Source organism: Narcine bancroftii, chromosome 3 (assembly GCF_036971445.1).
Source record: "Narcine bancroftii isolate sNarBan1 chromosome 3, sNarBan1.hap1, whole genome shotgun sequence".
Lineage (NCBI taxonomy): Eukaryota > Metazoa > Chordata > Chondrichthyes > Torpediniformes > Narcinidae > Narcine > Narcine bancroftii.
This window is the reverse complement of record NC_091471.1, coordinates 225,945,502-225,959,042: the sequence shown is the minus strand read 5'-3', so window position 1 is coordinate 225,959,042 and position 13,541 is coordinate 225,945,502. Positions and strand designations below refer to the sequence as shown.

General features: G+C 44.2%; 1 protein-coding gene across 1 annotated transcript in view; it reads left to right on the top strand.

Annotated features, from left to right (window-relative positions):
* The window catches only part of fras1 (Fraser extracellular matrix complex subunit 1), a 642,015-nt gene that overhangs the window by 610,791 nt on the left and 17,683 nt on the right, over nt 1–13,541 (top strand). The window contains exons 64-65 of the mRNA XM_069926766.1: nt 1,957–2,064; nt 9,556–9,715. Coding sequence (XP_069782867.1) covers nt 1,957–2,064; nt 9,556–9,715 — 268 coding nt within the window. The remainder of the gene's footprint in view (nt 1–1,956; nt 2,065–9,555; nt 9,716–13,541) is intronic.

The window sequence follows — 13,541 nt, the reverse complement described above, 5'->3', positions numbered from 1 at the left end:
GTCATATGGAGTAAAAGGTATCCAACATTTATGGCCTAGGGACCCGGCAGACTTTAGAATTTATTGTCATGAACAAGTCACGAAATTTGGTGTTTTGTGACAACATCGTAGTCCAAACATTCGTATAAACCACTTTTACAACAATAAATTTTTTTTAAATAGTGCATGAAAAGTGAGGCAGTGTCTTTGATTCATTGATCATTCAGGAATCTGATGGCTGTGCGGAGGAAGCTGTCCTTGTGCCACTGAATGCACATCTTCAGGCTCCTGTACCTTTTTCCCCAATGGTCGCAGAATGAAGAGGGCATGGTCTGGGTGGTGGGGGGGGGGGGTCTTGATGTCCCCGATGGAGTGGAGTTTGGAGTTTTTTACTTGTTTAACAACAAGAGCTAGAGATGCTGGAATCTTTAGGGAGCAGCCTAAGAAGCTGGAGAGACTCAGTAGGTCAGGCAGTATCCATGGAGAGAAATGTCCAGTCGACATTTTGGGTTGGGACTCCTTACTGAGCAAGACCAAAGTAGGAAAGGGAGATATCAAGTAGTATACAAAGGGGGAAAAGGGTGGGCGGGGGAAAGGTTGGGAGGCATCAAGAGTGATGAGGTATTGGACAGAAGAAGGTGGGAGAGACGGGTAGATGGAAAGACCACTGGGAGGGGGAGGAATCGGTTAGCAAGAAAACTGAGAATAGAGGTAGAAGTGAAAATTACCCAAGATTAGATTCGTGCTGGCATCTCTCTCACCCCTTGCCCGCCCGATTCGCACTGACGTCTCTCTCCCCCCTCGCCCACCCGAGTCGCGCTGCCATCTCTCCCCCTCGCCCACCCGAGTTGCACTGGCGTCTCTCTCCTCCCTCGTTCGCCCAAGTTGCGCTGTTATCTCTTCCCCCTCCCCCGTGCCCAAACTAGTCACGCTGCTGTCAATGTAGGCGGCTCCTGAGAATCTTACTTATTGTTAAACCTGGCAGAAAAAATTGTTAAAGTAATAACCTTGTGATTAATATGAACCCCCCCCCCCCCACTACTTTGAGCTCGAATTTCGGTACAAAATTTTTCGCATCATACACGAATATTTACGGTAAGCCTATTTTGACATAGAGGCATTTTCCTAGATATTAAATATCAATTTCATTATTGCTATTGTTCCACAACTCACTCAAATGTTTCAAAATAGATGATTTCCCTACTTCCAAATAGCAATTTTGAATTCCATTTATAAATAAAATTCTGGGGATTCATATCCCGATTGCATTAAATTCAATAGAAGCCCAAGCTGGAATATTATCTAAACTAAACAGTACATTTATTAATATCAATTGAGATGCTTTATAATAATTCTTAAAATGAGTAAGACGTACAGCCCCTAATTCAAGTCCATTTTTCCAAAGAGATACTTGGCATTTTATCTTTCTGTAAAAATGTCCTAATCACCCTATTTATATCCTTAAAAATACATAACCAATGTTTCAGTTTCAGCCCTTCATCAAGGCAGGTGCCCGAATAAAATGGTGGGGGTTGAGGGGGGTGGGAAATGGGTGGAATCTTTAGGAATAACTATGTCATTCTCTCATTGTGGATCTGTGGGAGGACTCGAGTCTGGCACACCTTTGTAAGACCCGACCTCAGAGAGAGGCCAAGTTCAATACAATCTCAGGGGCTCCAGCCCTATGACAGACATCACAGCTGCTGAATTCTTCGAGCTTGAATAAGGCCGCCCCCAGACATCAGAGCAACAGGGGACACCTCAGGGGAAGGTAAGTTGGGGGTTTGCCGGGAGGCTTGAGACAGTATAGTAGGATTGGACTACGTGAGGGGCCCAGTTGGTAAATTTATGGGAGCCCCCGGCCAGTGGAACAGGCGCCCGTTGGTCTGAGATCTTCAAGGTTTGGTAGGCCCCACGAAAAGGCTGGTTTTGTTTCAATGTTTTCATTAACACTTTCCATTATATTTCTTAATCCAGGAATTCAGACTGACAGCGTGTTGTCAGCACAGCTACAGATAATACGGATTCACATAAGAGCCGATGGCCGTCTTGTCATTGAATTCAAGACCCATGCAAAATTTAGAGGTGAGTGAAGGGCAATGAAAAAGAGGAAAAGTGTTTGATATCATTTATATCCTGGATTCCATAAATCATTTTACAATGGTAGCATTCATGTTGGCAGTTAATGTATGGGTTACAAGTTAATCAAACGAGCCTGCAGATGCAGGGGTCGAGCGCAGTGCTCTAGTGAACTCATAATAGTGCATGGGTCACTATTGACTCTAATGGCAAGAGGCTCTGGACCATCTATTTGTAAGGGAGACTAAAATGGCCTCGTGGACTAACAGTTGTTCGGTTGTTGACTCGAAGCTGATCAGATGACTGATTGTTTTCATTTAGAAGCAAAAATACATAACGGAGAAAGGTAACTGTGCATTGTATCATCTGTTTTAACTTGTCATTCTCTCATTGTGGGAAGGGGTATTTTGCACCTTATTGTTAGTTCTTAATATTAACGACTCTTAGCCTTTTCATTGCTATATTTGGGGTGAGTGGGGCTAGTGGATTTAATACTGACTTCTTCTCAGTCCCGTGTCATGGCATTTGCTTCCCTCATTGCCAGAAGGGCCATTTTACTAAGATGGAAAGATGCCATCCTTCCCACTCACACTCAGTGGTTGTCGGATGTGATGGTATGTCTGTACTAGGTATTCTACTTCTGCAATGGATCTTAACTTTCTTTCCCCTTGGGGTCCTTTTCTCAATTACTATCAAAGCTTGTAGATTAATTATCTTTGAGTTTCTTGATAACCCTGTAGCATTTGCGCTATGCCAGCGTGGAGGAGAACGACACACACACCAAAGCCTTGAAGTTGAGAGTGGTTTGTTGCACCTCTCATCGCACTTATGCGGGCCCCAGGCCACGTGTCATCAGAGCACCAGCCTGAGATTGGCCAGCGTTTCTGCCACTGTTCCCCATCTTCCCTGCAAGAGGTCACCTGGGATGACAGCCAGTGTGTTCTACCCCCCCCCAGGTCTGCACAGTTGCCGTGTTCATCGGCCATTTTGTGGGCCAGTCTGTGTCTCTGCGCACAGGTCGCTACACGACTCCCCCCCCCCCCATCCACTCCAGAATCAGCAAACGCGCCTTTGTCTGCTTACTTGGGTGGTCGGCCAAAGAGCGTATGATGCCTGTGGTAAAAATCTATCATACCGGCAAATTCCTGTAGCCCTTTTACTGTACATGGCTTGGCGAAGCGCTGGACTGCCTCGACCTTTTCAGGGAGGGGTGTAGCCCCATGTCTGTTTATTCTGTGCCCCAGGAATTCAATAGTGTCCAGGCCAAATTGGCACTTTGCAGGGTTAATGGTCAGCCCGAACTCACTCAAACAGGTACACAGTTGTCTAAGGTGGGCGGTGTGGCAAGCCATGAGGATATCATTCAAATAGACGAACACAAATAGGAGGTCCCAGCCCATTATGTCCATGAGCTGCTGGAAAGTTTGTGCTGTGTTTTTTAGACTGAAGGGCATGCAGAGGAATTCAAACAAACCAAAGTGGGTTATGATCGCAGTCTTGGGGACGTCCTAGAGGTGAACTGGGATTTGGTGGTACGCCTGGATGAGATCCACCTTGGAAAACACCCGTGCCCTGTGAAGGTTGGAGGTGAAATCTTGGATGTGGGACACGGATATCTATCGAGCACAGTGGCCTCGTTGAGGCGGCGGAAGTCACCACATAGCCTCAACCACCCCCCCACTATTTTTGGCACCACGTGGAAGGAGGAGGCCCAGGGACTGTCGGAGTGCCGCACAATCACCAGCTCTTCCATTTTCTTAAACTCCTCTTTCGTTAGGCTGAGCTTTTCGGGAGGGAATTGTCGTGCCCTGGCACAGAACAAGGGGCCCTCAGTCAGAATGTTGTGCCTTACCCCATGTTTTGGCTCAGCAGCGGAGAACTGTGGCACCACTATCGAGGGGAAGTCCTCCAAGATGCAGGCAAATTCATTGTCTGAAAGCATTATGGAGTCAAGATGGGAGGGCAGGTAGCTTGTCTTCCCGCAGAGGTAGAGTCTGAAAAGTTCTGGCATGCACCAAACACCATCACTTAAGGTCGACATGCAGTCATTGGGCTCAAAGGAAGTCAGCCTTCAGGGGTGGTTGCACCACTGCCGTGAGTGTGAAGGTCCAAGTAAAGCGGCTGTTGCCAAACTGAGAGGGGGATGGTGCGGGTACCAAAAGTTCGAATGCGGGAGCTGTTGGTTGCCCTCAGTATTTGGCCCTGCTCTCCACTGCAGGTGTCAGGGCCTGCACGGGGTAGATCGCTTAACTGGGTGACTGTGTCGACCAAGAAACTCCTGCTCGACAAGGATTCCCAAATGTAGAGGAGGCTATCACATGCCCAACCGCCACAGCTATCAATGACGGTTGGCCAGGGCGCTTCCTGGAAATCCGCAGGGTGGGTGGCATCGATGGGCCTCCGCACCCCACCGCTGGTGGTAGTAGGATAGCTGTCCTGGGGTGTTCAAATGTCTCTCCTCGTCCATGAGCAAGAATTGAATATCCTCAGGCTGCTGCTCCAGAAAGATCTGTTCAAAGAGCAGGCAAGGGTTGTGGCTCAGTCAAAGCGAGCATCTCTCTCATTAAGGAGGACAGGGCCCTGTCCCCCAATCTATCCATATGCAGCAAATGGGCGATTAGCTTGCCCAAATGTTCGGGTTAGTAGCTCTTTGAGGGCCACATATTTGCCTTGCTCCGGAGGCTGCCATAGAAAATTGACATCCCTTGTCGCTGAGTCCTGATCGAGAGCACTCAGGATGTTAAAATAGCAGGTATCGTCGGCGACGTATGTCGAAGCTGGAACTGTGTCTTGGCCTGCTCAAACCACACACGTAGCTGTGACACCCAAAACATTGGGAGCCTGATGGTTGCTGGCTCGGTCTGGTCCGTCACCTTTGGGCCTAACTGCCTGTCGGAGCTGTCGGGGTCAACAATGTAGTGATCGTGCTATGCGGCCATGGAGAAAAACGACACACACACCAAAGCCTTGAAGTCAAGACTGGTTTATTGCACTGGCCGTCGCGCTTATATGGGCCCCAGGCACTGACGTCAGAGCCCCACATCATCGAAACGCCGGCCTGGGATTGGCCGGCGCTCCTGCCACAGTTCCCCATCTTCCCGCTATGTGGGAGGTCACCTGGAGCGACGGCCGGTGTCGACTCCCAGGTCCGCGTGGTCGCCGCATTCGTTGGCCATTTTGTGGGCCAGTCCACATCTCTGTGTGTGGGCCACTAGAACCCCATAGATATTATTAGTAGTGCACTCCTTAACTTGGCCAGGAACCCTCATAGGGTGGTGTTTGATTCCTAGTTTAGGAACATCTGCTTTTTCTTCTCTTTCTCTTTTTAATTTGCTGTTAATTTACTTTATATTATTACCATATGTATTTTATATATGTTAAAACCAATAACAAGATTGAAAAAGAAGCAAAAAGTAACAACTAGGTTGTTCTCGAGTTAAAGTCAGGAGTGGAGTACTGGCAAATTTTGGGGGAGAGGGAGGTTGGGGGGTGTGGGTGGTAAGGTTAGTGTCAGGTTCAGGAAAGGCTGGGGTGGGGGGAGGGGTTTGCAGAGCCACAGGATCCCACGGATACACTAGGTTCCATTCTTATTCCAGTGGTTTTAGTCTTTGAATTGCAGAGAATGTCAAGCAGAGAAATTCCTACACCATAATCCTATTTCACAGAGGAGTCTCACTGAGAATAAGAGGAACATGTTCTGGGAGCTGCTTCTTCTGCACTGAAGTTCAATCTTGGCCTTGATACCATACCTTGGACTTTATTTTTAGCCTCTTATTTCGATATCCATCTCTCTGGAGGCCGTTGGTCAGTTGTTTAAATGTATAAACAACGGCCCGTGAAACTTACAACCCCATGCGTTTTTGAAGGACGGGAGGAAGCTCACGCAGAGATGGGGAGAGCATCCAAATTCTTTACGGACATTTGAACCTGGGTTGCAGACACTGTAATAGCGTTTCGCCGACTTCTGCGTCCTTTAAGTCGAGTCTTTTTGCACCAAGTGTTCTCTCTTTTCAATCGTGGTGCTTGTACTGAATTCAATCTGTGCCAAGGTTCTAATAAATGAACCAATGATAAAAAAAAATTTGACCAAAGATACTTCAGTGCTTTGGCTTGCATTCCTCACAAGATCCCGTTTGGATTGTCCCCAACCTTAGCTCTACTTTCAGAGAAGATCCCCACATCCTCGATTCCTAATTAGCATTAAAACTCTCAACCTCAGCCTTGAATGTGTTCATTGACTGAGAAGCGCCAGGCTTCTCGGTTGGAATATTCAAAGGCTCACGCCTGCAGCAAGACTTCACTGGTCATTACTACTTTACACCAGCTCAAGTCAATCTATGCCTTGCTCGCGGTTTGCGTGTATCCTGTGGTTCACGAACAAGGACACCGATGTTATTCTGGACGCCAGCATTTAAGTGTCCCACAACTTTTACTGTTACCCTTGGCAAATATGAGTCTGTCCACTTCGGAAGGAAAAAAAATGGAAGATCTGAATGTGAGATAAATTGCAAATGGTTGCTGCTACCATGCAGGAGGACTTGGGAGGGCTTGTGCATGAATCACAGAAGGTTGGTTTGTAGGAGCAGCAGGATCCAATGGAATGTTGGCCTTCTCTGCTAGAGGGATGGAATTTAAAAGCAGGAGATCATGCTGCAACTGTACAAAGTGCCGGTGAGGCCGCATCTGGAGTGCTGCATGCAGTCCTGGTCTCCTCACTTGAGGAAGAATGCACTGGTTTTGGAGGCGGTGCAGAAGAGGGAGATTCCAGGGATGAAGGGTTTGGCCTATGCAGAGAGATTGAGTCATCTGGGACTGTACTCGCTGGAATTTAGAAGAACGAAAGTGGATCTTACAGAAACATATAAAATTATGAAAGGCATGGATAAAATTGAGGTAGGTAAGTTGTTTACATTGCTGGGGTTGGGGGGGGGACAAGAACTAGGAGATGTACCTGTAGCCTTAAAATTCAGGGGAGTAGATTTAGGACGGAGATGAGGAGGAACTGCTTTTCCCAGAGGGTGGTGAATCTGTGGAATTCTCTGCCCATTGAAGCAGTGGAGGCAACCTCAGTGAATATATTTAAGACAAGGTTGGATACATTTCTTCTTAGTATGGGAAAAAGGCAGGTAGGTGGAGATGAGCCTACCATCATGATCACAATGAATGGTGGAGAAGACTTGTCGGGCCGGCTGGCCTACCCCTGCTCCTAATTCTTATGTGTGCATAAATTCCTATTAAGGTCCTTTATGACTTCTGCTACCCTTATGACCACTCAAAAACCTGACTGTATCCCAGAGGTGCCACTTTGTACTCGTACAGTTTACTTTCCCACCCAGGGTGGTGCAGTTAGCGTGCCAGTTAGCACAATGCCGTTACAGTGCCAGTGACCGGGGTTCAAATCTGGCATTGTCTGTAAGGGGTTTGGAAGTTTTCCCCGTGTCTGCATGGGTTTCCTCCGGGTTCTCCGATTTCCTCCCACTCTAGTTTGTCTCCCCATCTATGTTTTGTTCCTGTTCTGGCTAAGGGTTTCCCAAACTGAAGCATTTACACTGCTTTTCTTTTTATAGGTGCCGCCTGACCTGCTGATTTCTTTAGCAGCATTTTCGGTTTTTATTTCGGATTTTCAGCACCTGCAGTTTCATTCTTAAATTTTTTTTAAAAAATCCTATTCCCTGTTTTCTATTCTTTGACTGGCCATTTATCCATACTAATATGCATGCCCCTCACCAAACTCCCCCAGCTTCTGATGCAAAAGAGTATCAGAGAAAGCCATGTCCTTAAAGTTTCATTTTCATTTAGAGATACAGCATGGTAATGAGCCCGCACTGCCCACATACACCCACATGGCCAATTAACGTATCAACCCCATGCGTCTCTGAAAAATAACAAGAAACTGGAGGAAATGTGTGGACATGGGGAGAACGGACCAAATTGTTGCAGACAGCGCTGGATAGCTGGCGCTGAAGTAGCATTGTACTAACCGTTAAACTAACCATGCCACCTTGGCAGTGACTACCATTTATTTTGGGAGAGAACGTCACAGCTTTCTCTTCCTGCCCAGCTAACCTTGTCTCAATGATAGCGTCTAGGTATGTCTAACTAAGTTTCCCTTCCATTACTTGCTAATCGCCCTCCATTAATCAATGGCTGGCAGAAGAGGCAGTGACGTTAGTTTTCCAGTGGGATATAATCTCCTTTGCCATTACTATCTATTTCAATACAATACAATTTGGTCATTCTGACCCCAAAGTCTAACTACTTCCCACCCATCCTTTGAACAGACATGGTTGGCGTAGCGGTTAGCGCACAGCCTTTACAGCGCCAGCGATCAAGACCGGGGTTCGAATCCCACATTATAAGGAGTCTGTACGCTCTCCCGGGGGCTCCGGTTTCATCCCATGGTGTTGTAGGACAATCAGATGTAATTGGATGGCAAGGACTTGTGGGCCAAAATGGCCTGTTTCCATGAAGCATGTCTAAATTTTAAAAAAAATGTGAAGTTTCCCAGGAGCTTTGCTCATCTGTCCCTCTCTGACATCGCCACCCAGATCTCCTTTATGGCACAGGATTCTGAGAAAAGAGCAACCTCGGCACTGGGAGCCTGCCACAGTTTCTCAGTTGGCTAAGACTCCAAACATTAGGCCAGAGCCACAGCAGGTTTCTGGCCAGCAGATAGAAACTTTGCAACAATCCACCTCAAGCAGCAATCCTGCCATTGAAAATAATTGCCCTTCTGTGCTGTGCACAAGTGCAGTTAAAGGAGGCTTTGATAAGTTCCAGTAAATATTTTTCTTGTGTCACATTTTGCTTTCAAGGCGTTTGTAATTGCACTGAACATTGCGCGGAGTTCTTCTTGATTTGGACACAGTAACCATTGGCATGAAATCCAGTCAGTCTTTTGAACCTAGGCTTTTCATCAAGGCTGCCAAATTGGCCCAACGGCTGAATTCCAAACAATGAAATCTCTTATTAAAAATATACTCCTCCCTCAACTAAATTAGAAAGTGCAAGCAGGGCTAGTGAAAGGAGAAAGATTATATGTTTTGCTCTTTAAAATAATGGGAATGAATGCCTGTCAAATGTGGAATAAATGATAAAAGAGTAAAGTTTGTTAAAATTTTAAAGCTGTTCACTGATGTTCACTCACTGGCCACATTAGAAATGCACCTGTACGGATGGAGATGCTATTCAAAGTAAGCAATTTGGACCATAAGACATTGGAGCCGAAATGGGTATTCAGCCCATCGAGTCGGCCCTGCCATCTAATCATGAGCTGATCCATTTTCCCACTCAGCCCCACTGCCCGGCCTTCTCCCCATATCCTTTGATAGCCTGGATAATCAAGAACCTCTGCTTAAGTACCCCCAATGTCCTAGCCGCTGCAACTGCCTGCGGCAACAAATTCCACAGATTTACCACCCACTGGCTAAAGAAAATTTAAATTTTGGTTCTCTGAGCCAAGGGAGAAGAAATCTCATCTGCAAGTTTCCTTTCCAGGTCATTTTGTGATGGACCATCACACACTGCCAGGACAGAAGTCTCAGATTGTGGCTCCTGACCATCTGGGGGGCATTGAATTCGACTTGCAGTTAGTGTGGAGCACACAGACATTTGATTCTCCATATCAGCTGTGGCGAGCCACCAGTTCCTACAACAGGTAGGGGATATAGCCATCTCCTGTTCTCATTAAGGACATTTTATGGAATGCTACATTTAAAGCCTGCCTTGTTCTGAATGGTGCACTGCCATATTTTGCATTTAACTATGGAGGACGTGTCAAAGTTTTGTCTTTACAGGTTATTTATTCAGAGACAGATTGCAGCAGCGACTATTATTCTGAACATTGAAGGGGGTCCATAAACTTTGAGAAGAGTCCTTGTGGGGTGGGGGGGGGGGCGAGGATAGTGGGGGCATAGCTGATAAAGAATGGCTGGTTTAAAGCAGAGCCTATGAGATACAAAATTGAGGTCAGTTCTGGAATATCAGCCATGTTAATTGGTTGACTAGTCTTTATCATTTATATTTCCTTTGTTCACTGATTTAATTATTTTTTAATAGATTAATTCCATGGTTAAAATGAACAAATAAATTCAAATACACTTTTCTGCCAATATCAACAGCACTCTCCGAGGTTATAAAGAGTGAAACACGAAAGTCTACAGAAGCTGTGATTGTAGTAAAAACACACAGAGATGCTGGAGGAACTTGGTCGGTCTCGCAGCATCCATAGGAGATAAGGATATATTACCAATGTTTCAAGCCTGAGCCCTTCTTCAAGGAATAAGCAAACAACAGGAAAGCATCAGAATAAAGACTAAAGAATGGGAGGGGGGAGGAGTCCAGACCAATAAAAGGTGTTAAATGGATATGATAAGATGAAAGGTGAGAATTGATTTTGGCTCTGTGAAAGGAGACAGAGAGAATGTGGAGAGAGGGAGTCAGACAGACCTGGGGGAAGGCAACAGGGGAAGGGGGGGAAGGGTCTAACAGAAACCAGAGAAGTCAATGTTAATGTCATTTGGTTGGAGGGTGCCCAGATGAAAGATGAGGTGTTGTTCCTCCAATTTGAGGGTGCTCTCAGTCTGGCAGTGCATGAGACCATGGACAGACATGTCAGCAAGGGAATGGGTCAGGGAATTGAAATAGGTGGCCACTGGGAGATCAACACTATTGCAGCAGACACAAGCTGCAAGGACTGCACCCACCGCAACTCCCTTGTCCACGCCTCCCTTCCCGCTAATGGCCACCTTGTTACTTATGCCTGTAACCGCAGGAGATGCTCCATTTCTTGCGCCCACCACCTCCTCCCTCACCAACACTTGGGGCCCCAAATAGTCCTTCCAAGTGAAGCAACTTGTGAATCTGTAGGGGTCACTGACTGCATCCGGTGCTTCTGCTGTGGTCTCCTATAGATCAGAGAGGTGGTACACTTTGTTGAGCACCTCAGCTCTGTCCTCCACAATAGCTTGGATCTCCCAGTGGCCACCCGTTAAAATTCTCCATCCCAATTCCATGCTGATATGCCTATCCATGGTCTCATGCACTGCCAGACTGGGACTAATCGCAAACTGGAGGAACAACACCTCACCTTCCATCTGGGCAGCTTCCAATTGGATGTGATTACTGTTTTTACTGAGGTTATAAAACCTTTTCACATCAGATGATCCTAATTTCTCACAATGAAAATTAATTTTGGTATATTTGGCAATAATATGATGGATATTAAGAATAATGCAGTAAAAAAATAAACATTGGACAACTTGTGCAGTTTTTGTGAAAAATATTCTGCCTCCTCCTGAATCTGCGATCAGAAAGAGTATGTTGGTCTTCCAAGTGATGTGATCTTGCATGGTGAAAATCCAAAACAAATGTCCCAATAATAAGTATTTTGTTTTAATATGTAAAATAAGCCTTTTAACAATATGCTTGACCCCCTTGGGTAAAAAAAAAGAACTTTTTTTAATTAGATATGTTGGCAGTTTTAGGCTCTTGCTTACCCTTTTTCCTGTTCGAAATTTACAGACAATCTGATAATGAGACTTCGACTGAGAATATGGGCACGTTAGGACATTTTTTGGCTATCTTAACGCTTCTCGTGCTAGCCCTATTATAAAGAATCATCTTTTTCTACTTTTTATCTTGGGGAATGGGTTGGATGAGCAATTCAAAATTTTAAGGATCTATATATTTGAGGCAATTTTGCTTCATTTGAATAATTAACAGTAAGTAGGCATTTTTTTAGTTATCTACAAATTGGGCATTTTGTTCAGTCTAAATTCTCTAACTTTCTTTGAATTCCCGATGCCAATGTTCTTGATTTATTTTTTGATTTTAATGTTTTCCCAATGTGGATCGAGAGGAATTATTTATAGCAATTTGATGGACGACCAAAGAATATGTTCAGGGACGGAAATCAAGAAGGGAACGAGACATGAATACATCGATTTCAGATGAAATTTGGGGTACCATGCTGGTTAATAATACTTCATTCTGTGCATGACATTGTTTTTCTTCTGTAAATTTTATTTTTCATTTGGTTCAATGCAAATACAGTATTAATCTGTATCATGCAGAATAATTTTTAAAAATGATGCATAAAGAATGCATAATTTCATATTTTCTCCCTCCACCCTCCCCAAAAAAGAAAAGAAAGAGCCTGCCTGATAATCATACATCCTTCATTAATTAGTTGAATTTCAAATTGACAATATGATCTTGAATCTTGAATTAACTAAGGTGAGTTGGAGAGGGGGTGGCGGACCAGGTAGATGAAGTCGTAGCAATGAAATCCATATAAGGTTTCCAAATCTTATCAATTTTTTCTGGTTGATTCCATAAGTTATATGTTATCTTCTCTAATGATATACAATTTTGTAATCCATTTCCCATCTATTAAACTCCACATTATTGTTTAATTTCCATGTTACAGCTATACTACACTTAAAAACTTCTGATAAATATTTAACTTCAAATCAAAGATATCCCCTAACAAAAATATTTTGGGATCTTTTAAAACTTGCATCTTCGTAGCTTGTCCCAGTAAAATACTTACACCTTCCCAAAATTTTCCTACTTTTTCACATTGCCAAACTGCATGTCATGACATTGTTTAATACAATTTAAAGTTGTACGTAGAATACAGATGTCCAAAGTTAGATTATCTCATTTTTATTCTAATGTTGATCCACTATGTGACAAATGTAAAATTTTTGAGGCCTCTCTGATTCATATGTTTTGGGAGTGTCCAGAACTACAACAATATTGGGAACAATTCTGTAAAACTCTTATCACAGATTCGAAGGATTAAATTAGAACCCTGTGCTTTTATTGCCTTGTTTGGTTATTCTCCAGAAGAGAGGATTTCCTTGTACTCCACTCAAAAAAAGAATAGTAGCTTTGGACGAGCAATTTTGACTAGATGGAAAGCCAGCCGAGCGCCGACTCACATGCAATGGTTACAGGATATCTTGCTTGAGATTGGAGAAAATTAGAGATGATATTAAAGAAATCAAGGTTGAATTTGACAAGATATGGTCCCCATTTATGGACTATGTTCATAACTTGATGACTTCAGCAGGGGTGCTCTGGGGGCTTTCTATCCGTTGTCCGAGAGCCGATGCTGGATTCTAAACAAATTATTTGCTGGTGACTGTGATTAGTGGGGAAGGGTTAGATTAGTATTTGTGGGGAGGGGGGTCCTTTTTTTCTCTTTTCTTTTGTTTTTTTGTACAATTAGATTGGTCTATTCAGAAATTGCAATATATATCTCAACATTAGAATATGAGGGGAAATTCGCATACAAAAATTTCACTTTTTTTGAGAATTATATAAGGCAATGGTTCATTGATATGCGACATATCCTGTTACATTATTTAATTAATTAATATCAAATCTATATAAACGTAATATTTCTCTCTATTAACTTGATAGAAGTTAATAAAATATGTATTTTGAATTAATTTTATTGTCATACATTCAGGAAG